Below are 25,936 nucleotides of genomic sequence, written 5' to 3'. Positions count from 1 at the left end.
AGACTAGACCAGTTAAAGCGGTAACAAAAGATCTATTTCATAGGCTCATGATTTTCCTCAATACACAGAGATTTAGAATAGTTATAGCAACACATTGAAACTAGGAGGGATTTTTCAGTTACGGGGTGTGACTACTGATTTCCTGGTGTGTAGGTAATACATTCCTGCTGCTATTTTTAAGGGTGTGCCAGACTAGTTCAGAGATTCACATCAAACTGTTCAGAATCTCTGTAGGAATATCAAATCCAGTCATATTTTACTTGGCATAGTACTTAATTTTTTTTGAAAGACTGGAAAAAGAAATAAAGCCTGGGGTTTCTAACCTGGGTTGAGTATAAATTTGATGGGACTTAATTTGTGTCATTAAAATTTCTGTTACTTTCAGAATTGAAACTGTATTTTGAGACTTTTGAAATTCATCTACTATCCTGGTTGGTTTCTCTAGCAATATTCCTTCTGAAAATAATTATAAGACCACAGAGCCTAGTACTTTTTCAAAATTTACAACATAAAAACATCCCAAGATATTTGTTAGCATTAAACTGAGAGAATTAGCACATTATATTATAATCATGTATTTAATTATTGCCCCTCCCCCCAACCCCAAGCACCAAGAGTAAAGCAACAAACCTCTTTTACTCATGGTTGTATTCTTGGTTCTCTTTGTTCCTAAAAAACCCCTTATTTCTTTGTCAACTATTGTGTGTATTTTTTTTACTATGTTTCCACACTAAATATTTGATAATCATTTTATAGCATGCTGCAGAACTGGAACAAAAACAAAATGAATCAGAAAATAAGAAACTTTTGGGAGAAATCGTGAAATACAGTAACGTTATTCAAGTAAGTATTGATTTACTTTCCCTTAAGAGAGGTGAATATTTTATGGGCAATTTGCAGCTGGTAGGAATTCCAAATAGCGTTGACAGTTTTGGATACAATAGATGGTTCTTTGGTGGGAATTATGGGTGTTGTGATATTTCCAGTTGACATTAAGCACACTATTCTATGCGTTTGGGAGTAGGTCTGTCATGTACACATAAAGAAGTGAGCTTCTCTAGACATATGCACGTTATTACATCAAAAGCAAAAATACAGGGAAATGTAATTTCTAAAGACCTGTAGTAAAATGTCGGCAGCCGTCCGTCTCGAGAGACGATGGTGTAGCTTCTTAAGAGTCTATCTGCACCGCCGAGAATGGCTGTGTAGTCCGACTCGGGAGTGACACGGTATCTGTCTCCTCCCGTGTTGAATCGACATCTTGCGATGACGCTGGAGTGTCCTCTCCAGTGAAGCTGAAGCTACAGAGCCTGGGCAGGGTGATACGGAGGGTCTGCTGTTGCCCATGCAGCAGAACCCCCCTCTCTTCGCAGCTGAAGGGTCCAAGGGAAAGATGGAGTCAATACAGCTTGGCTTCAGGTGCGCCGCAGGAGTTGCCGGTGTTGACTACAACGTCAAACCGCCTTAGGGACTCCGGCTCCGGATTTTCTGTCGGGTTTACTCCCTTAGCCTTTCCCCTGAAGAGGTATGCCGCAAGGCAGCGGAGGTTTTTTGGAGTCAGAGTTTTCCTTCTCTGATGTGCCCTGAGTGGAAGATGGAACCAGCGACACTTAGCTCGCAGGCTGACGCTCAATCCACTGAGCCAAACCAGCCAGGGGGTGTAGTAAAATAGTCCTTTAGTTATTAATGGGACTAACGTGCGTGTAACATGTGAACGAACCTTTATCTTTTCATTTGTAGAGAGAAGAAAGTTTTCAAATTGTACTTTAAGGTGGAAATTATCCTTGACTTGTTACTAGAAGATCTATTTCAATTAGCCTGCACACTGATTTTATCTCACCTGCATTCCTTTCTGGTGTTTCACTTAGATCTTTTAGCTTTTTACTTGGTTATTTGTTAATATATGCCCCACCTTGTCCCAAAAAAGAATGTAAGACATTTTCAGAAATACCACAGAACAAAATAAAATAGAAATAAATAAGGCAACTAGGTCAAAAGGAATAATGGTTGGATGAAAAAGGTGAAGTCAGGAGTGAGGCCTGCTTAGAAAAATGAGGTTGCAAAGTTTGGTAAACTTTGGCTCAAAGTCTTTGTGTTGCCCACTTAGTGACAGGGAAGCGTAATTATCTTGCAGCACTTGCATAGGCGGTCCATAACACAGACCTAAGTCAGAGGTCTAGAAGCACAAACATCCCTGGGAGGAAGACCTCAGAGGTATTTCTAAATGAGCTGTCACAAAGAGAACACTGTTTAATATAGTAAACAATAGCTTTAACAACTTCCTTACAGTAAACACTATAATGAAGCATTTCATAGAACTGTTTTAAAAATAACATCTCCAGTGTTTTGCTATTGGCCCATGGCAAAATGCTGGAGCATAGGGCCATCGAAGCAGTTTGGTGAGGGGACAAGAGGAGGGCACCTTGGTCTGGAGGTCCCTGAATTTATGAGTTAATCTAAAGACAGATTATGTGATGCCTGGGGCTATATGTCCCTTGGACAAACCTCCATAAGTAGAGTTTCTCTTAACCAAGTTTAGATTAATATTAAGTGCCAGCAAGTGGAGCTTATGTTTCTTGTCAAGAGCCGAAGTGCACATGTTTACACAGTCAGGTAGAGGCAGGCGTGGGATCCATTTAACGTAGTGGATCCCAAAGGAGTGCTGTTGGCTCGGGAGGGTTTTCACTGGTTTATGGTGAATTGAGAACCTAGGATATTATAATGAGTTTTTTAAAAAGCTGATTTCTTTTTTTTCAATGAAAGAATTGCCCTTTATTTTGAGATATTTTCTTTCTTATATTGTGAATATGAAAATGACTGTTCTTTTTTTGAAATGATTGTGATCATAGAGAGGAAGGTTATTTGTTTCAGTTTTTCTACTCAGCAAGGAGTACAGAGGAAGGATTGGGACTGTCTGTGGGCATGGATGGTTATTAATACTGAGTGGGTCAGTGCATTCTTGTAGTTATGTGGTTTTTCTTTAGTATATTCTGTTTTTGTGGCTGTGCAGGAATGTGGTTTGGGGGAACTTCCAGGTCACCTTTGGAAAGCCTGGTTTTATTATTCTATTTACAAATAGATGAAAGTCAGTCAGAGGTGTTCTCTGGTTTTCGTCATGTGCCCGCTCCATTAGGAAGCAGAATTAGGGGTGGAGGCAAGAGAAACCCAAAGACATCACCTTGCAAAGTTAGTGAGTTTGGAGTTTGAAAAGAGCTTTGTGTTTAATCTCTACCGCACGCTGTGTTACGTGGGCACATGATTCATGTATTAATGTATATCTATGTTTGACAGGAGATCCAACAATAAGGTGGTAATCCATGTCTTTCCCTACAGCTACTGCATATAAAAAGCAACAAGTATCTGACTGTCAACAAGAGGTTGCCTGCTTTACTGGAGAAGAATGCCATGCGCGTGTCCTTGGACGCTGCAGGAAATGAGGGGTCTTGGTTTTATATTCACCCCTTCTGGAAACTGAGAAGCGAGGGTGACAATGTATGTAAATATAAAATTAAGAGAAACACAGTGCATTCATAAATACAATAGTTCTTCTTAATTGAGAGCATCCATAAAATAAAAAGGAAACAGAATTTTCCATCTTTCACATATTATTTTTATATTAATATCTTTAATAGGTTAAAGGCATTTATTTGTAGTTGTGCTCAGAGATTATAAAAAGGCAAAGTTCAAATTAACTTAATATAATTTTCCAGCTAGAATTGGTGTCAAAAAACTTAAGTAACCTTAATATTGGCTGAACCTTAGAAAAGAGAGGTAGTTTGCTTCTCTGCCTAATCGGGAGGCTTTGTGGCTGTAAGAAAAAGAGCTCTGCTTCGAAGAGGGTGTCTACTCATTTGAATTAATAGAGTAACACAGTGAATCATGACAGTTTCATTTACTGGCTCTATGGTCTATTGTTTATAGTCTGTACATCTTAATAGATGTGTAAATATGAGAAACTATAGATAGGCACCTGCTTATTGATGACATTTAACATAAGTTGTGGAATACATGCATATTGTGTCATGTAAATGTTAGCAGTTGCTAAAATATTTTCTTCTACTTTACAGAGTAGAGAAAATAAAAAAGTATGTGAAATGATTCACTAAGATCCATAGTAAGATATTTTTGTGTGTAATAAAGTAGCAGGTGATAGACCCTAGCACATGGGAAATGCTCAGTAAATGCTGGTTGATAGTGAATACCGAATAACTTTCGTAAATAGAATACCTTGCAAATATTGCATCAGGTGACCCAGAAAAATAGTTGAAATTAAAAAAAACATTATAAAGTCAGAACAATAAGAAAATATAATTATTCTGATAGTTTTCTCAATTACATTTTAAGTGTGTTGGATATTACTTGTCTTAGAAATATCTTCTTTTATAGTGAATCTGTTTTCCCAGTGAATTTTGAAGTACAGAATCTATTCCACAGGATTCAAGCTTCATGGTATAATGTGGTTAATAAATTATCAGGTGATATCTTCCTTAGGTAAGGTCTGGGTGAAGCATGGCATGCAGGAATGTTATGCACTTTTAAGTCTTGTGTTGATTTCTCAAGAAATGTCTTACTTTTTTTTTTCATTTCGGAATCAAGTGATGTGTGCTGTGAGCATGATATATATATTAGTTTTAGTAGGTAGTTAATTACAATCAACTCTCAATTATTCAGGTACTGAGGATGTTTATGAACAACCTAAGTCTTTGATGCCCTTTCTAATAATGCTCGCTCCCCACCCCTTCTCCAGCCCCCCACTGAGCAGTGTCCCATCTGTAGGTGGTTAATGGAAATTAAGCATCAAAACAAACAAAACCTGAGCCCCAGCTCTAAAGGAACATGATGAAACAATCGGATAATCAGGCCATCAGATTAGCTGTAGATCCATCAATGCATTCTATCCTGCTTATTTATTTATTTTCTCTCTTCTTTTCCCTGCTTTTCCACATGCCTTTAGAGGGTCAACAGAGAGTTGAATGTAATGAACTATTTCAAATAATTGGTGGTGTTAGGAAAATAAAAACAAACTGCCACCCAAACACTCCATCTTGGTTAGAGTGGACATTGTAATTGCTAGGTGCAATAGCAATTCGTCTTATGGGGATGTGCTCCATAAAGCATGGCTGAAACAACCTTCCACGTCGCTTTTTGCTGAAATGGCTCACTGCTGTTGCGCTCCACTGTGTGGCTTCTGTGTGTGATTAAGGATGCTGTGAAAGCGTAAGCACAACCACAGCTCTGTACTTGCCACATAAATAATTGTATTGTAGTGCTCACTTTCTTCCCCAGGAAGAGGCAGCATTTTTTTCTAAAGCCTACCGTGCTTTATTGAGGGCAAATGCCAATACTATAACTTCATAACAAGTGGTTTAATATTTACTGATTTTCTTTAAAAGCATATTAAATTAAGAGGAGGAAATTGCAAGGTTCAAAGGACCTTTAAAATTATATGTTATTTAGCTATTACTTCTAGGTCGCAAGTATCAAAAAAGAGGTTTGGTGACTGAAATGAAATGTAAGAATGAGGCTTGGGGGAAAATGCTCATATCTTCAAAAATCAATGGTTCCTACCATTTAAGAGCACCTCTGTTATATGTCTTATAGAATTGTGGGATAGTTTTGGGGGAAAATAGATTCATGGATTCCTCAACATTCAGCTGTATAGAAGCTTGGGTCTGCTGTCACTGGGGACAGCCTTGAGCAGAGTACATAAATATTTTATTTTCATTTATCTTCCCATGATTGAGTAGTTAATTTTTCATTTTCAGCTTTGATCTAAGAAGACATTAGTTTTTTTTCCCATGATGGTAGGCTTTAAAAGTGAGTAAAATTCAACTCTTGGGGAAAGAGATTCTTCAAATAGCAAGTAGATTTTGCTATTTTGCAAAACTGTATGCCTTGGATTTATAGCAAATGCAGGACTAAAAATCTGATGTTTTTGGTTTCTATTGCAAAGTTCTTTTCACTGTACCAGGTGCCACTTCAAAAGAAGGGTAGCTGCTAATGGCATTAGAATATTCTCTGTTTTCAGTAAAACCCCATCTTGAATCTCACATGGCTGTTATGTAAAAATCAACAGAAGTGCTTTTGGAATTGCAATTTTTTTTAGCTGTTTGTGCAGTAGAGTGAATGTGATGTGGGAAAAAATGACTTTATCTTCCAGTTCTGTATTTAATATACAGCTTCGCAGAAGGCACCTGACTTCCATCAATGGATCAGGCCTCATGCTGCACTCTTCTGAGAATATTACCAAGTTACGTATTTACCAGGTTATCTAATTAGGTGTGCATTCTCTGAGAATAGGAACTATTTCTTACCTTCTTTTGTATTCTTCCTGGCATCTCTTACTGTTCTTTTTATTTCTTGTGATTGGTGTATTGTCTCTTTCATTTCAAAGTCTTATTCAGCTCGTTTAGTCAAGGGAATCATCAGGAACATGACTGAGGACCTGGAAATTAGTGAATTAATGTTATATCTCCCTGTGAATACCATTCTTATGAAGCCTTGGAGTTTGGAACATTTTGGCTATCTGGCTGGTCTCTTAAAAATATATAAATCATTGTGGGTGATGTTTTGAAGTATATGTAATATATAGATTGGCTCAAAGCTTACAAACTAAACTATAGTAAAATAGTAAGGCCAAAGGTATTCTCTTAATTGGAAGGACATAGCTAAAATATATTATTATATTTAGCAACTTAATGGCTAATATTTACTTTGATTCAGATAAGAATGACATAGTAAACCCAAACCCAATTGCTCTTTAAGAAATTGGAAGACCAGCTGGAGCACTGGCAGGGTGCAGTGTCAAGTATGGATGGCCACTCGGACTTGTATGTGGCCTGGAGACTTAGCGCTGCCTTGGTGTCATGTGCAATAACAAGGTTGTTTTTTTGGGGGGACGGGGGAGATATTGGATATATGTTTATGTCATGTTGACTTTCATATGTTCTTGTTTACATTTAATTTTAAAAAATACTTGTCAATTCATGGTTTAAAGATAGAAAACAATATAAAGATATATCGTGAAAAATCTTCTAGTCTTTTTATAATCTCCCCAGTTCCCACACCTCTTCCAGTTAACCACTAGAAGGATTTCTTATGCATATACTTTTACTCCCTTCCTCCTTTTTTTTTTTAACACACACACACACACACACACACACACACACAAAATAGCCCAACTCTGCCCCCTTAACCTCTCACTTAACACTGTTTCTTGTTGCTCTTTTCTTATCTATACATAGAGAACTCCTATGATGAGTCTTTGTGGGTCACATCACCTGACTGATGATGGTCTTTAAAGGCAGGGTGATGTATAAAAACTATTTCTGCAAACCAAAGGACAGTCTTCCTTTCCTCAACTAGTGAGTTTCAGGCTTCTTTGTCATATTTCAGTCTCCAGATATGTGACAACAGTACCATATGTGAATGTAGATGCTGCTGTGTAATCTATAAAATGTTAATTTATATTGAAAATAGGAAATTATGTTCCTTAAATAGCTAATAAATACCTAATTTATTCTAACATTCAGTTGTTAGGAAATTTGCACAGGGATGGTGTTTGTTTTTGTTTCCGAGATGGTGAGCAATCCTATAAATAAGAGTGTAAGTAATACAGTATTAAGTCTTTAATGGAACTAATAACAAAAGTAACTTTATTATCTATACAATTAAACTGTTCATTATTATCATTAAGAAAGCATAACTCAATTTCCCTGCATTTTGAGTTATAAATAAAAGTAGTTGGAGATAAAGCTGATAATGATAACATAAATGAAAAATGACCTTAGACTTACTTCTCTAGAGCAGTTTTTCCCATAATCCATTTTAATTTTTCATTTAAAAGTGAACACCAGTATTAAGGATCAATATTAGCTTGGGATGTTTAAGGTAAAATTGAACCAGATGCATTTCTGAGATTATAGGTAGGATCCAAGTTAACAGATCTGTTTTTGATTTCAGAGAATATACAAATGTGTATCATTATCTGCTTCCACTTGAAGTGGTTCCGGTATTAAGGCAGATTGGTTTTTGTGGCAGATATTTTCACTCTCTGTATCTGCTGTGCTTATAGCATAAGACCACATGTGGAGGAATAATGACCTATTTGTCGATGATAGGAAAGCTCTAACTAAAATGGAAGACTGTTAAGAAAGGACCTACACTAACTTTATGAATTCAGACTTATGAGCCCTGTGGGACATGAGTGTATGATCATTTATCAGAAGAGTTTTACCTCAAAGAGAAAACAAATTGAACAAAAACTTGTGTGGAGGATAAACTGGCCAGGTATTAGGCCAATAAGGAAGACTTCTGTGTAGTCATTTTTAGCTTCAAATATAGCACCAAAGACCCATGCAGTGTCTCAGATTGCAATGTGTTTCTGATTCCTAGATTGTTGTGGGAGATAAAGTTGTCTTGATGCCGGTGAATGCAGGACAGCCACTACATGCAAGCAGCATAGAACTTCTCGATAATCCAGGGTGTAAGGAGGTAAGTGAAGGAGGACAAGAAATAAACTTGTTGGTTTTCTCATGAGAGAAAGAAAAAGGTATATAATTCCTTCCATTGTTTTCATAAGCTTAATGCCAGTTATGCTAATTAATACTTGTAAGGCACAAATAGAGAATGATTAGTTATTGCTGTTTTCAGATGGTCCTTTGAATACATTTGAATTGAAGTACATACCTCAGTGTCCAAAGCTGTCTTTTTTGCCTTTTACTAGTTGAAGTAATAATTTCTGGTATAACATGGCATCTGTTGTCTTATAACTTAACATTTCTTCATTAATAGGTGAATGCTGTTAATTGCAACACTAGCTGGAAAATCACTTTGTTTATGAAATATAGTTCCTATCGAGAGGATGTGCTGAAAGGAGTAAGTATGTGATACAAAGAACATCTGCTGGAGGAATTGAAGGTAGTTTTCCTGACCTTCCAGATGTAAAGCTTGTGCAATCACTGGTATTCATTGCATAGGGCAGTGATTTTCAATTGGTATGCTGCAAGAATTTTTTAGAACATGTAGTAGCTTACTATTTAGTCAGGGGTACTGACCTCTTGTCTCTTAGATGGTCAAATAATAAATGACAACAGCTAACACAATGATAGCCATCTGGTATGAACAAATCAAAATTTTACCTATTTTTTGTCATGTCACCAAAAAATAGAACATATTTTGTTGGTATGCTGCAGGATTTTAGTAATTAGTTTATGTGTGCCATGAGATAGAAAAGGTTGAAGTCAGCTGATTTAGAGTGACTATAAACCTATAAACCTAGAATGTGACTATATACTCACTAAGAGTGTTTCTCTGAGTTGCCCCTTTTACATTTTGAAATGTATAAATAATCATTAAAAACCAAGGAGAGTATCAAAGCTAGAAAGATACACCTGTTTCTTATGTCTTATGGTCAGACTTTTCGTGGAAACAGTTTTCTTGGCTTGTTTTTGTAGGGTGACGTTGTTAGATTGTTTCACGCAGAACAAGAGAAGTTTCTGACCTGTGATGAATATGAGAAGAAACAGCACATTTTCCTTCGCACAACCTTACGGCAGTCAGCCACATCTGCTACTAGTTCTAAAGCTCTCTGGGAAATAGAGGTGTGTGGAATATTATTTGGCTTTTAATAAATATTTATAGCAAGACAAGATTCACTGGGCTGATTGTTTTATTTTTACAGGCTTCATTCTTGATAGGTCTATCACAAAACAAAACAATACTTTTTGTGAACTGACTTGCATCTCTTCGTTGCTGTGATCAGTTTGAAATGTTATTATTTCCTTTACCTATCTTCTCTGGAGCATCTCCCTTTATCTAGTTTAATTCGGACATATATAGGATTTTGCTTTTCAAAAATCCATTGTGAAATATTTGTTGTCAAGATTGATAAGACTGAAGGCTGTGTGCCTCATTGGCATTGGAGTTAAGATGGAGTAGGATGATTCACCCTGAGTGAACATCAGAACTCAAGTCATTGCAAAGACCATTTAGCTTTTCTGGGGATGCCATTTATTTCTGTTGGGATGAGGAAATTCATGGCTAATAATTCATTCAACCTTTGAAAAGTATTTTTTTAAAGATTTTATTTATTTACTTCTAGAGAGAGTGGAAGGGAGAGAGAAAGAGGGGGAGAAACATCAATGTGCAAGAGATGCATTGATCAGTTGCCTTGCTCATGACCTGATTGGGGTCCTGGCCTGCAACCCAGGTATGGCTCTGGCTAAGAATTGAACCGGTGACCTTTGAGTTCTCAGGCCAGCACTCAATCCACTGAGCCACATCAGCCAAGGCTGAAAAGTATTTTTAAAGGGTCCAATATGGTAGAGTAGTTAGGAAAATGTAAGATATAGATTTTTCTTTAAAGAACCTTTTTATTCAGTGGAGGAGATTAGATATGCATGATCACTTCTAAACAAGCCAACATCTGATAAATTCCGTCTTGACTTAATGGACATCCAGGCTTATCTAGTGGTTCTCAACTAGTTTAAACCCATCCCTCTCCCTTTCCAGCATATATTCCCTGATACTTCCTTTAACATCCTAAAATGAAATTCATAGGTAATATTATTTATATATTCTCATGATTAAAAATTAATAAAATGCCAAATTCTAACATAAAGAAGAAATAAAAGGAAAATAATTTATGATAAAATGGTACATATTTCAACAAGTAGACATCTACTTTGGAAGAGATTATTTGTACCTGTCTTTGATGGATACATTTGGATCTGAAAGAAGTGGTAAATTAAGAGGGTAAGACAACATTCTATGTGTATACAAAAGAAAGAACGGAGGTAAATGTGGGTCTTAAATGATCTAGTATGAGGAGAAGTAATAATAGAACAGAGTATCTGTACTTGATTAAAAATAATCATAATTGAAACAGGGATAATAAGACTAATTATAGACTATTGAAACAGAGAAAATGAAGAAGTATGATGTTTATGCAAATGAGATGAGCCTTAATTATAAATGTAATGTCAAAATAATCCTCTAAGTTATGACATGGTTTGTAATAGAGATGAAATAGTGCAAAGAACATATTTTCTATCTTGTAATCCATGACATGTTGAGGCATACTTTCAGTCTGTAGCTCAGCAGAGACCAAATCCTTCAGCAGGTGGCAGGGAATTGAGTAGGCACTGGGGAAAACAACCATCACCCAAGAATTCTACCTAACAATTTCTCTTACCATGGTAAGACTGAAAGATAATGTACCTGAAAATAGATTCATAATTAAAATATCCATTTTCACACCATAAATTTATCATCATGCTTCAAAAATTAAAAAAAAAGGGATAGCATTAATGTAAGATATTATTTAAAACTTTATTAATGTAATACAATCAAAAAAGGTCAGATAGGGACTTCCCTTTACAGTGAGTTCCCTGCATTTCATGTGTCTCTGCCTATTTGATGTTTGGCTCCAAATTTGTTAAAAGGTGTTTTGAATCTTCTTTCCAATGTATTTGCTATTAGTTTTATAGCCTTTGCTGTAAGTGCACCACTGCACACTGAAATCCATTTCAACAAAATGCATAGCTGGAAATGCTCTAACCCATTGAGCCATCAGAGTGGAGAGAGTAAATAAATTACTCAATAATTCTGAGATGTCTTGAATTAATTTAAGCTTTTCTCTTCATAGTGTATTTCTCTTAAATGATTGGACTATTCCTATAACTTGATGTAAAACTTTTTAGTATGATTATGTATCAAAGTATTACCAATTTATGTTTGTGGTAGGTTTCTTTCTGTAGGAGATTTGAAAAAGGTAGCCTGTGACACATTTCTCTGTTCTGTGCTGTTTCACTCAGGAAGCCTGAACATTAGGAGTTTCAAGAAAAGAGGTATTTAATATAGGAAATTAGGTTTCAACGTTACTGGAAGGAGTGGATGGGGAAAATGGGGTACAGAAGAGTGGTCTTATCTGAATATCTGGCAGTGCAGTAACCCACTACTGCCCCTCCTGTCAGCCTGCAGGCTTCTCCTCCTTGCTTTAGGAGTCTTACCCACTGCATGCTGCAGGAGCCTGCGCCCCACCCTGTAGGAGCCTGCACCTCATGCTGTAGGAGCCTGCACACCATGCTGTAGGAGCCTGCACCCCACCCTGTAGGTGCCTGCCTCCCACACGGTAGAAGTCTGCACCAGGCAGCTGCCGCCATTTTTCCTGGGGCCAAACGAGGAGCCTCTCTTCTCTTTGCTTTCCATTCTAATGGAATGTCTCCAGAACCCCACCAGCCAGGCTTCCAGCCTCTCTAATACAGGGGAGCATAGAAGGGTGAAGGGTGGGATGGTTCTGAGTGCCATACACAATAGCTAGCATGTGCTGAACCGTCCTGTGAACTGCAAGCTGTGCAATATCTTGGCTGCTTCCCGTTAATGCCAAAAGCATCCCTCCAAAGCCACTGTGGTAAATGAAAACATCTTCCTTCCTGCATCTCCAAATCACTCCCCAGGGAGCTGTACTACCCTTGCTAGACCGCCTGATGTGTAGGTTAGCTCTTAGTGTGGGATCAAGGGTGATCTTCCGGTTATTTGTTAACCTCTAACAATTGTGTGCAAAATGTGCATGTGTGTGTACATGAGAAAACCAATAGATTTATCAGATTCCCAAAGGTGTCTGTGACTTGCCCAAGGGAATGAGAGTTCATACATTGACAGGGTCACAGTTACTGGTGTGATCAGCAAAGGATTTGTGAACGAAGTTTCATTTGAGAACTGAGCCTTGTAGGATGGGCATGTTTTGGGCCACAGGAAGAGCGGTTTTAAAGACTTCATCCAGCCCTGGCGGGTAGCTTAGTTGGCTAGAGCGTTGTCCTGATAATCTAAGGTTGCGGGTTTGATCCCCAATCAGGGTATGTATAAGAATCAACCAATGAATGCATAAATAAGTGGAATAACATATCAGTGTTTCTCTTTTTCTCTTTCCTTTTTTCTCTCTCTCTTTCTCAGAAATCAGTAAATAAAAAAAATAAAGACTTTATCCACTTGGAAGTATTTCATAATTATTATCTTATTTGAGCTATTGGAGGAAGGAAAGGCATAGAAGCTGGAGTCTAACAAAAGGCATTAGGAAGTTATCTATCAGTACACAGAACTTGAGACTGGGGCAGGAGTCCAGGAGTGGTCAGTATTAATGAAAAGAAGGTAACCTGTTGAGAGAGAATAGTGAAAAGTTCTCCTAGCACTATGATATGCCTCATGGTATTTAATCTTCCCAATAATCCTATGAATAAATCCATTTTATACATGAAGAAACAGGTTTGAAAATGTTAAATTATTTGCTGTGGTCATACCATAGTAGCTGGAAGGGCTGGGACTCAAACACAGTCATCTTCAGGCTGTGAAACCTGGTCCTTGCTGCTGCACCAAAAGCCACCGTCACAGCCACCTGTTTCAGAGCTCCGGCTTTTATTCTCAATGAGCCTGGTGGCTCAGCATCTGGGGAAAGCCAGTTCCAAGGACAGGTATCAAAGGACATGGTGTTGATAGTAAGCACACCTGGAAGGGGCCAGGAATTGACTATAAAGGTAATATTCTACAGAGGAAGCAAGCACATACAATGGGCTAAAGATAGTTTATTCAATAAATGCTGTTGAGAAAATTGGACAGCTACATGCAGCAAAATGAAACTAGGCCACCTTCTTACATCACACAAAAGAATAAATTTAAAATGGATCAAAGATGTATATGTTAAACCTGAAACCATAAAAGTCCTAGAAGAAAACAGAGGCAGCAAAATCTCAGACATTGCTCATAGCAATTGTTTATTGGATATATATCCCGCCCCCCCACAAAAAAGGGACTACATTAAACTAAAATGTTTTTGTACAACAGAAGAAATCAACAAAATAAAAAGACAACCCACAGAATGGGAGAACATACTCGCCAATACATCTGATAAGGGGTTAATATCCAAATTTTATAAAGTACGTACTTAGAAAACTCAACACCAAAATAATGCCCAATTAAAAAATGAGCAAAGAAGCTGAATTTTCCAAAGAGGACATACAAATGACAATAGACATATGAACAGATACTCAAATCACTAATCACCAGAGAAATGCAAATTGAAATCACAATGAGATGTCATCTCACACGTGTCAGAATAGCCATCATCAACAAATCAACAAACAACAAGTGCTGGAGAGGATGTGGAGAAAGGGGAACCCTATTGCACTGTTGGTGGGAATGCAGACTGGTGCGGCCACAGCAGAAAGCAGTATGGAGATATCTCAAAAAAATTAAAAATGGACCTGCCTTTTGACCCAGTGATCCCACTTCTGAGAATATATCCGAAAGAACCCAGAGCACTAATTTGAACCAACGTAAGCACCCCTATATTCATTGCAGCGTTATTTACAGTCACCAAGATATGGAAGCAGCCCAGGAGCCCATCAATAGATGAAATCGGTAAAACAACCACGGGACATTTACACAATGGTATTCTACTCGGCTGTAAAGAGGAGAAATTTACCATTTGCAGCAGCATGGATGGACCTGGAGAACATTATGCTAAGTGAAATAAGCCAGTCAGAGAAAGACAAATGCCTTATGATTTCACTCATATGTGGAATCTAATGAACAAACTGAACTACCAAGCAAAACAGAGACAGACTCATAGATGGAGAGCAGATGACAGCTCAGGAGGGAGGGGAGGTGAGGGGGTGGAGGGATTGAGCAAAAAGGAAAAAGGACCCATGAACACGGACAACAAACAGTGTGGTGATTGCTGGGGGGTATAAGGAGACTAAATGGTAATGGAAAAAATACAATAAAGATTAAATAGAAAGAAAAAGAAAAAAAAAAAAAAAAAGAAAAAAGAAAGCCAGGAATTAGGTTAGCCCAGACCTCCAGGCCTGGGCATTTGTGGTTCTCTGCTTGGAATGATCTCTTTCAGTCACTCTGCATGGCTGTCTCGTTCTTACCCTCCACGTTTCAGCTCACATATCCCGTCCTCGTGCTGTGTGTATATGTGTGTCATATGCTGATTGTCCGTGCTGATTGTGCTATCTAAGGTAGCCTCCTCTAGTTCCTCAATCATGCTCTCAGTCTACTTCCTCCTGGCACTTGCCAAATCTTATTCATTGAAAGCTCTAGTCTTATTTATTGCTGGTCCCTATTGTATAGATTACCTGGTATATCGCAGGTTTTTAAAACTGTTGAATGAATGTTTGAATAACTAACGGGGGAAAACCCCGCCACATTTCCAGTTTGGAAACTGTCTTTTGGAATCAGGCTGTATTTTGCAGGTATAAGGCATGAGCATCATGCATGCACAGTGAGTTTACTGTTACGTCTTTTGCTCATTTATGGGGAATTTTGTTTTTCTGCCACATTGTCCTCTCACGAAAACATTAGCTTTGACAAGTTAGCATTAACGGGTGAGCACCCTGTGTAAACTGTTGATGTTTGCTTGTCGAGTACATGAAAATCATTTAGTCATTAATGTCATTGCTCTTTTTGCCTGTAGGTGGTTCATCATGACCCATGCCGTGGGGGTGCAGGGCAGTGGAACAGCTTGTTTAGATTCAAACATCTTGCAACTGGAAACTATTTAGCGGCAGAGGTAAGACTGATGAATGCAGTGCTATTAAATCTCTGACTCTGAAATAGTGAAGTAGGCAGTTAAGTTTTCTAAAAAATATTATATTTGTAGGAACATTATACAGATTTCATGATTGCCTATCATGTTGTGGGCCGACAGATAAATTTTTCTTAAAACATAAATAGTAACAGGAGCCTTAAAATAACCGTTGTCTTAAAATTAAATAACAACAGCAGAACCCTGGGGGTTGGTTTACCGTAAGGTCCTCAGATTCTCCTGGTAGCTTCACTCTTCCAGGGTGTCTGCATTGGAGAGGTGAACAGTTCATTGTTGTTGCAGAAGAGTCTATGTAGTTCCAGATTTGCCTTCAGTGGCCAGTCTTTCACTGTTGGGTGGCTTTTATTGTTCAGACCATTGGAGAGGAAAGGGTTTTCTTCCTCAAAACTGTCCAAAAAACTATCAATAGAAATGGTAAAAACATGTAAGGTCTTTTCTTTCTCCACTAAAAGCATGTTGATAATCAGATATATATGAAGCATGGGTAGAGGTAAAACATAGACATCCTAGAAATGATTTGATTAAAGTTTGTTTATCTAATTTGAGAATATTTGTTTTTAGGTGTATAAAAAATATCTATTCATTCTACTCTCCTCAATTCTTTTTCTATCCTTCAACTTCCAAGTTTCTTCTGGGATTTGAAACCAGATTTTGGTCTTAGAATTTTCAGTACTACTTACCTAACTTTGTTTTAGGATGTGAGGGAGGATAAGGAAGTGGGGATGGAGAACTGATGAGAAAAAGGTGTGGAAAACAGGACATTTCTGTAAACATGCTGACTCCTGTCTAAACTAGTGCCCGACCCCATGACCCTCTCCATTTTATTAACCTGGGATAATTTTCTTCATAGTGTTTACTACCATCTGATTTATTGTGCATTTTATATTATACATACATATTATATTTCTCAGTCAGAATGTATGTTCTCGTAAGAGAGGGATTTCTTCTTTTCTTTTTCTTTTCTTTTTCTAAACATCACCACTGTTTCCTCAGAACCTAGGGCAGTGCCTGGAAATTAGAATGCATTTGGTGAATATTTTAGAATGAATGAAGCAATAGAAGGAAGCAATTCAGACTCTGATAAGCTTAGAGGATGGGAAGAAGAATTTAGGGATTTAAGTGTGTCTCAGAGCCACATTTGGGCAAATTAATCTCTTTAAGCTTCAGTATCCTTCACTGGAAATAAGGGATAATCATAATATTTATCGTCGGCAGCCGTCCGTCTCGAGAGACGATGGTGTAGCTTCTTAAGAGTCTATCTGCACCGCCGAGAATGGCTGTGCAGTCCGACTCGGGAGTGACACGGTATCTGTCTCCTCCCGTGTTGAATCGACATCTTGTGATGACGCTGGAGTGTCCTCTCCAGTGAAGCTGAAGCTACAGAGCCTGGGCAGGGTGATATGGAGGATCTGCTGTTGCCCATGCAGCAGACCCCCCCTCTCTTCGCAGCTGAAGGATCCAAGGGAAAGACGGAGTCAATACAGCTTGGCTTCAGGTGCGCCGCAGGAGTTGCCGGTGTTGACTACAACGTCAAACCGCCTTAGGGACTCCGGCTCCGGATTTTCTGTCGGGGTTTACTCCCTTAGCCTTTCCCCTGAAGAGGTATGCCGCAAGGCAGCGGAGGTTTTTTGGAATCAGAGTTTTCCTTCTCTGATGTGCCCTGACTGGAAGATCGAACCAGCGACACTTAGCTCGCAGGCCGACGCTCAATCCACTGAGCCAAACCAGCCATCATAATATTTATATAATGAGACTATTAAGAGAATTAAATGAGGTAAAGTACTTGACACAGTGCGTGGCTCATGGTAAGCATTCAGTAAGTTATGCCAGCATGATTCATTTTATTATATGATAAATAGGGATTGTTTCTACTTTTATAAATACCTGACTCATTATTTATGAGTCTGCTCAACTAAAGGAAATACAGCTTTGTAATTTGTGGGCTACTTACACTGTAAATGTTTTGAAGGTTTTTGAGAAGTAACCTTTTGAAGCAAAATTAAGAAATAAGATAGAAAATTTTGTATAAAGTAAGAATTAGAAAAATCTACTAGATGTTTTATGAAAGATAAATTAGAATTAAATTCTCTTGGCTCTTATGTTCGTGCTTATTTTTCTCAATTCACTTTCAATCAAGGGCTGTTTTAGCTAGTGACATTGTCTAGAAAAATAATATAATTACACATTGTTAGTTTTCCTTGTTAGTTTCTATAATTAAATCTTGTATCATTTGATACATTCAAATGATTAGATTATTAAGAGTTAAATTGTTTATTAACTTTAATGAAGATCCATGACCTCAGTACATAAATGAATTCATTAAAAATGGAAAAGTAGATAGTAGTTCATACCTTTAAAAGAATTTGAAAGACAGTCTTTTCATTGTATATCTAGAGAACATGACTTAAAATGTTTTGTCCATATAAGAGTCTGATGTATTTATAGGCTCTCTTCTTTGATCTATAATATTCTTTAGAAAACATCTTTTTTACGGCAAGGTACAGGAAGGAAAATTAAGCTTTAAGTGCATATCTGAAAATTGAAAGCTAAGAATCTGTTTTCTACTGATTTTAACTAGTATAATGGAATAGGTGCTTCTGTGTAGTATTCTAACATCAAAAGAGAAGCTATAGTTTCGAAATGTTGACATCTATTAGTTGGGGTTTCATACTTCATGCATCAGCTCCATCCAGACAGGATCCCAGCACAGTCACATCTCAGATGCTTGTCCTGCTGGTGTGAAAGTGTCCAGAGGTGTGGCCAAGTCACAGTGATTGTAATCACTATCACTTGAGAAAACACTGATTTTCAATTCCAGTACCACTACAGGTGGAAACTAGCCTGTGAAACTTGAAAAACAGTGATTAACCTTTTCTCATTTTGCTTTTTAAAGGTGCACAGGTCTTTAATTTCAAAGCATTATTCATGTCATTGAGGTAGAGTAGGGAGTTCCCAGCATTGTGAGCTGTAACTTTCTAGCAGTATTTGTTTTATTATATTAGACTCTTCTTCATATGAGAGGAACAGCTTCATGGCTTTTATTTATTTTACTTTTCAGTTTTATTTTAATATCTAGATACTACTTAAAAAGTAAGACACACACATTGAAAAGAGTTAGGAGTAATTATTTTGGCATTTATAGAAACAGCAAACATGAAATCTTTAAGATTTCATACATGCTTTAATATATTTTTTAAGTGCCCGATAAATGCACAGCATGGTAGAGGATGCTGCAGGTAGAGAAGGAAGCAGAGGAGTCAGTCTTTGCCCTTAAAGAATTGAACATCTAGTTCAGAAATGACACAGGATTATCAGCAGGAGAGGTCATGTAGGGCTGATCGTGTGTGCAGGTGGGTTAGTGTGAGATTTGCCAAGGAAGGCTCTTGGTTGGGGTGAACTTTTCCATGGTTCTCAAAGAAAGTGATGGACCCAGGTTGGCAAAGAAATAAAAGAACAGTCCTTGTAGAAATTGTGGAGGAGACACAGAAATGCAGAATGTCTAAATCATATGTAGACAATGTAAAAGGAGAGGCCAGCTAAAAGAAAGGGATTCTAAACAGAATTATTGAGTGACAGATCCCTTTGCTTGAAGATTTTGAATGAAGGATTTGAATATGACTTAATTAGTCATAGGAATGAAGTTTGAAGTTGATCCTGGTAGCTTCCTTCGAAGTTGGGACTAGACCACTATCTGCAAACACTTGGTAATACCAGTGATGTCATTAGAAAAGTCTAATTTCCGCCCTTGAGGAACTCCCAGTACAATGAGATGAACATATAGTAGCGCTATGAATCATGGTGGGCTTGTGGAGGGCACTACAGTGCAGCACTCCTTTGCTAGAGGTGCCAGCGAGGTACGAGGAATGGGGAGCAATGGGAAGGGACTGGATTTAGAGGCAGAAAAACCAGATAGGAGACAAAGGTATGATACTTTCAAGGAATTTTGAGGACTTGAACCAAGGGAATGGCGTTGGTAATGGCAAGAAGGGGAAGACATTTTTAGGACATAGAATCAGTGGAGTGGTAGTCCATGGAATGTTAGGGGTTAAGGAGTGGGAGGATTTGGGCTTTGGAGAATTGGTGATGTCATGCAGGCATTTGGGAAAGGGGGGAGTGGCGAAAACATGATGAGGGAAATAATCCATGCAATTTTTAATATGCTTATTTGGAGGGGCTCGTAAAATGTCCAGGTGAACATCTCTACTAAGCATAGGTTCTACAATTTCTAGAAGCTTGGGGATTGGCAAGGGCTGAGGAAATAGAGGTGGTCCTCATCAGCATGAATGAGCTCATCAAGGAGTATGAAGAGCGTGATAAGATTTCTGAAGACAGAACCACGAGAAACGTCTTTGAAGGGCAGACAAAAGACTGGGAGCCTGAGGAGTCAGAAAAGCAGCTAGAAAATCAAATGGGCTGAATCATGAGTGCCAAACAAAGGAAGATAAGAGTTTCAAAAAGGAGGGAGTACTGTCAAAAAGGCTAGGAACAAAATGTATTTACAGCATTTGCCAAGAACATGGTCTTTTTGTGGCTTCATTGAGTGAATTTTTAGTGGAAGCCAGAATCCAGGAAACCAGGAAATGGATGTGAGTGTAAACTGAGTTTTTATATCATGGCTGTGAAAAGAGAGAAACAGAGTAATAAAGGGGAAGTGAGTCCTATTAGACAGGTTTTTATAAAGTCTACTTAAAAAATAAGATGGATGAAAATGGAGCTGTTTTTGCACTACAGGGAAATACCTATCAGAGGGCAGGATTTGCCAGTGTATTATTATTTTCACTCAGCTTTTCCATGCTAATGTGCATATTTATAATTAGAAATATTACTCTAATGTGCTTGAGGTGTTACTGGTAAACTGGATTATGTAATTCTTGAATTGCTTTTGAGTTTATGGTGTCTGTATTGGCTAAGGTGGTAGAGGGAACCTAGTGCAGTGGGAAAAAAGCAACCTCATGTATATTGCTCACAGTCTCTGATATTAAGCAAATATTTAACCTCTTTGAAGCTCAGTTCCCTTGTGTGCAAAAAAGGTGATACTATATATTATATGGGATTGCTTTGGAATTAAAAAAGATAGGAATATTCAGAACCTTGTGCATAAAAGGACTTTGGGAAGTGTTAGTACCTTTACTTATAGTGACAGGAAGGGGAGAGAAAATGCAAAGTAGTGATTATTATTATTATTCAGGTCTGGTCTTTCTTTGTCAGTCAGATAACTAATAAAGGGTGTGGGGGGATTTTAGTGGCTCACCACTCTATACCTTGTACCTAGAACAGGTGTCTGATATGTAATTTACATTCAGTAACTACTAGATGATAAAATGGATAAATCATAGACACTATGAGGTTGTAAATCCAATCACCTCACTTAACAGAAAAGGAAACCCTGGCTCAGAAAGGTGACTTACTTCGTCCATTTTAGAAACAAGATAATGACAGTATTTGAGCTGAATGCTAGACTTGCATTGCTTCAGGGATTCTTAACCAAGAGTGATCTTGCCACCCCTGGGGACATTTGGCAATGGCTGGAGACATTTTTATTGTCACAACTGGGGAGAGGGAGTGACTGGTATCCAGTGGGCAGAGGCTGGGTATGCAGCTGAACATCCCACAGTGCACAGAACGGCCCCCACAACAAAGAATTATCTGGCCCAAAATGTCAATAGTGCTGATGTTGAGAAACCCCGGTCTCTACATTATGCTGAAATTACACAATCATTTATTGACTGCCCGCCAGGTGGAAGCACTATTTTGGTATTTTGAAGAAAACAAAGATGGTTATCATTCTGTCCTTGTCCTCTAAGAGTTAGCAACCTTGAGGAGAATTGTTAGCTCAGTCACTGGGACATTGAGGTCTCCTTTGCAATTGTTTTCATCACACATATACATCGGAGATAGCTAGTTTTGTGTCATGTTTAAATTATTGATATCTTTAGGTGGCCATGATTAAATATCACAGTAAGTTTAAAGGGCTGCAACCTTAAATCTAAGCACAGATGAGAAAAAACACTGAAAAAATCTACTTATACTTCCTAAGTGCAATATAGTATTTAACCAGCACTTACTGGGTGGCTAAGTTATTCAGAAAAATGAAATAAGCCTATTGTTTGTGAAGAAATGAAGGAGGCACTATCCAAAGGAAGTTAGACCATTTCATCTGCTGGTGTTTCTGTAGTCTAATCATAGAGACAAAACAAAGAAATTGCAAGCTATTTAAGAATAGTGCCTTTTTTTGTGTGAATTGTAGAAAACATCTAGGAATTAGAACAATGATTTAAGATATAATACTGTTTAGATTTTATTCTGGAAGGCACTATTTTGGATGTTCTGTGACCCCAATTTGCAATGTGGGGAGGGATTTATTTCCCACATGTAAAGCAAGCAAGTCTTGGACACCAGCTGGTGTCCTACAGTTCAGTCAATTCTGACACAGCCTATGAAGAGGAAGTATCAGATTCCACAGGTGAAGGGTTCAGTCCTGCGACTGTCCCCCACCAGCTCCACTTCAGATACCAGTCTGACCCGGGACCTCCCTCTTGGATTTGATTAATTTGCTAGAGTGGCTCACAGAACTCAGAGAAACATTTTAGTTCCTAGATTACCAGTTTGTTTAAAGGGATGCATATATAACTGGTGAAGAGCAAGATGGAAGAGATGTATAGGGCAAGGTATGGGGAAAGGGCTCAGAGCTGCCACGGTCTCTCTGGGGGCATCCCTCTCCCCGACCTCTATGCACTCACCAACCGAACTCTGTCTTCTTGAGTTCTGATGGAGGCTTCATCATATAGTTAAGATTGATTGAGTCATTGGCCGTTGGTGAACAAGTAAGCCTCCTGCCCCTCCCCTCTTCCAGGAGGTCAGGGGTGGGATGGAAAATTCCAACCTTGCAACCATAGCCCCCACTTAGGTCACTGAGGGACGTTCCAGAGTTATCTTTTGAATCTTGCTAAAGCCGCCTTTCTCTCTCTCACCACCTAGGAAATTCCAACAGTTGTAGAAGCTCTGGGCTAGGAAGGGAAACAAAGACCAAATTTGTATTTATTATTATAATTCAAATATCACTGGAACTAAAGTGAATTGGGGTTTAGAAATGGATCCTTGTTCAATTCCGAGATTCCAACAGTATTGCTTTATAGATTTGTTTCAAGATTTGTTTCGGAGGAATACACAATGCTAGAATTCTGTGGACAAAATGGAGAAGAAAGTATTTAATTGAGAATTAGATAATAAAGACATTTCTGACTTCATCAGATAATGCATTATAGTAGGTTCTGTCCCTACAGTATCAGTTTCTGTAATTAGGTTTTTGCCTTTAATACACAGCACAGCTGTCAGCAGTCAGCACACTCCTGGCCAGTTTGAATGGATCTTGTACTCTAATTGTTTTATTGGAGCAGGAGAGTCCATAACTATATCTTTGAGGGAGAACGTAATTTTATCATATTTTGAAAATAATAATAAGGGAGTCTCAGCAAATAGTTCTTCCATAGGTGCGGGAAGAATGATAAATTAGGTATCACAATTTCTTATCTGCTTTCTATTTTTTCTTTCTTTGACTATTACTAAAGCAGTGACTTTTGTTGAAGTAAGATAGATTCAAGTAGTGCACAATAATTTTACTTTTAAAGATTTTATGTTGCCTCTTTAAAGACAACTAGCTTACTTGTTTGTAGGTAGGCAAAACTTCCACCAGATGGCAGTAAACACTTATTTCCTAACTATGCAGTAGCCTTTGCATTTAATTAATTAAAGACTTAGTATTCAAGAATCTGTACACTGGCATAGAATATTACTATATTTATCTCTTTACCAAAGGTAATAGCCATAGTATATGAAAAGGGCAAGGTTGTATGTATGTGTGTTTATCTATGTATATGTTCATGAATACAATAGAACATACATACCAGCTCCTATATATACAAATAAGTACTTATATAGCAAATACACATTATGTATCAAAATATAAATTGTGCCTGGCACACATAAAAATCTAGTAAATGTTACTTTTTTCTTCATTTTTAGATTTATCCATCAGAATAATAGATGGGCTCTGAAATGCCAATAATTGGAAAGAGGAATCTACATGTATAAGCATTTAAAAATACACACATGATGGTTTAATGACTTTAGTGTCATGTAACAATAGCAGATTAAAATGCCTAGGTGTTTCTGCACTCACCCTCTGCCACTTTCCTATGCTGACTTGTCACATTCTCTATATGACTTCTTTCTAGTCCTCTTTGGCCATTTAAATGAGAACTGCCTTCAGAGGATGGGAGTGGGGATTTGTTATTTGTATTCTCTCTTTGTCTCTCACTCCCATGGCTGCTGTGGTCCATGAATTTGATCTCAGATGTCCCACTGCCACTGAAACTCAATACAGACACATGAGATTGAATTGTTTCCCTGCAAAATAGTAAATTTTCTTAGTTTAGGTTGAAAACTTTTTAAAAAAGTATATTTTATTGATTATGACATTACAGTTGTCCCAATTTTTTCACCTTTGTCCCCCTCTGCCTGGTACCTCCCTCCCCTCCAGCATCTCCCTTTTAGTTCATGTACATGGGTTGAGCATATCAGTTCTTTGGTATCTCCATTTCCTTTACTGTTCTTAATGTCCCCCTGTCTATTTTGTACCTACCAGTTATGCTTCTTGACCCCTGCACCTTTTCCCCATTCACCCCCTTCCCTCTCCCAGCTGATAACCCTCCAAATGATCTCCATATCTATGATTCTATTCCTGTTTTAGTTCTTAGCTTAGTTTGTTTTTGTTTTATAGATTCTGTTGTTGATAATTGTGAGTTTTTTATGTGATTTTTAATGTTCATAGTTTTGATCTTCTTTTTCTTAAGTAAGTCCCTTTAACATTTCATATAATAAAAGCTCGGTAATGATGAAGTCCTTTAGCTTTACCTTGTCTGGGAAGCACTTTATCTGCCGTTCCATTCCAAATGATAGCTTTGCTGGATAGAGGAAGCTTGGTTGTAGGTCCTTGCTTTTCATCACTTTGAATACTGCTTGCCAGTCCCTTCTAGCCTGCAAAGTATCTTTTGGGAAACCAGCTGATAGTCTTATGGGAACTCCTTTGTAGGCAACTCTCTGCTTTTCTCTTGCTGCTTTTAAGACTTTCTCTTTATCTTTAACCTTTGGCATTTTAATTATGATTTGTCTTGGTGTGGTCCTCTATGGGTCCATCTTGTTTGGAACTCTGTGCTTCCTGGACTTGTATGTCTATTTCTTTTATGAAATCAGAGAAGTTTTCTTTCATTACTGTTTCAAACAAGTTTTCAATTTCTTGCTCTTCCTTTTTTCCTTCTGGCATCCATATGATTTGGATGTTGGCACTTTTGGAGATGTCCCAGAGTCTTCCTATTCTCTCCTTATTTTTTTTTTTTTTTGGTTTCTTATTTCTTTATTCTGTTCTGGTTGACTGTTTATTTCTTTCTTATGTTCCCAATCATTGATTTGAACTCCAGCTTCCTTCTCTTCATTGTTGGTTCCCTATGGATTTTTCTTTATTTCACTTAATGTTGCCTTCATTTCTTCTCTTATACTTTCGCCATACTCAATGAGTTCTCCAAGCATCCTTATGAGCAGTGTTTTGAATCTGCATCTAATAGGTTGTCTATGTTTATTTTGTTTAGTTCTTTTTCTGGGGTTTTTGTTTTGTTCTTTCATTTGAGCCATATTTCTTTGTCTCCTCAATTTGGCAGCCTCCCTGTGTTTGTTTCTATGTATTAGGTAGAGCTGCTTTTACTCCCTGTCTTAGTGCACATGTTATGTTGTATGGGGTGCAGCCTTAGATAATCACCAGGGCGAGGCAACCTGCTTCACTGCTTTGTGTTTCTGTATGTGAGGGAGGGGTTGGAGAGGGGACAGTGCCTCTACCTGGCTGCTGGAGCTTGCTTGGCACTTGCCCTGTTTCCAGTCACTTCACCCACTTCCCATATGTGACTGGCGTCCCTCTAGCTATTGCCGTGGTGGTGGTTCCCAGAGTGAGTGGGTTTGCATACATTCTAGGACCATGTGGGCCCTTTGAATGGACTCTCCTGAGAGACCAGCAGTTTCTTCCTCCGTCCCAACCCCCACTGGTTTTTATAGCCAGAAGCAATGAGGCTTTATTTCCTGGTGTTTGAACCCTGGGCTGTGTGGTCTGGCCTGAGGCTGGGATTGCTCCCCAGGTGACTCTCCCAATTTTTATCCACCACATGTGAATGTGGGGCCACCTGTTAGGCCAGCTGCCTCGCTGCCACCATACTATGTCCTCTCTGCCCAGCTCCCCATCTCTGCCCCTCCTACCTGTCTGGATGAATGTGGCTTCTTTAAATC

General features: G+C 38.2%; 1 protein-coding gene across 1 annotated transcript in view; it reads left to right on the top strand.

Annotated features, from left to right (window-relative positions):
• The window catches only part of ITPR2 (inositol 1,4,5-trisphosphate receptor type 2), a 438,944-nt gene that overhangs the window by 89,262 nt on the left and 323,746 nt on the right, over positions 1-25,936 (top strand). Inside the window, exons 4-9 of the mRNA XM_090272941.1 lie at positions 757-843; positions 3,334-3,492; positions 8,395-8,493; positions 8,794-8,877; positions 9,456-9,602; positions 15,476-15,571. Of these exons, the coding sequence (XP_090129067.1) occupies positions 757-843; positions 3,334-3,492; positions 8,395-8,493; positions 8,794-8,877; positions 9,456-9,602; positions 15,476-15,571 (672 nt within the window). The remainder of the gene's footprint in view (positions 1-756; positions 844-3,333; positions 3,493-8,394; positions 8,494-8,793; positions 8,878-9,455; positions 9,603-15,475; positions 15,572-25,936) is intronic.

This window comes from Furipterus horrens, unplaced genomic scaffold (genome assembly GCF_987537825.1).
Source record: "Furipterus horrens unplaced genomic scaffold, mFurHor1.1.pri manual_scaffold_4, whole genome shotgun sequence".
Taxonomy (NCBI): Eukaryota; Metazoa; Chordata; class Mammalia; order Chiroptera; family Furipteridae; genus Furipterus; species Furipterus horrens.
This window is presented reverse-complemented; position numbering and strand designations above follow the sequence as displayed.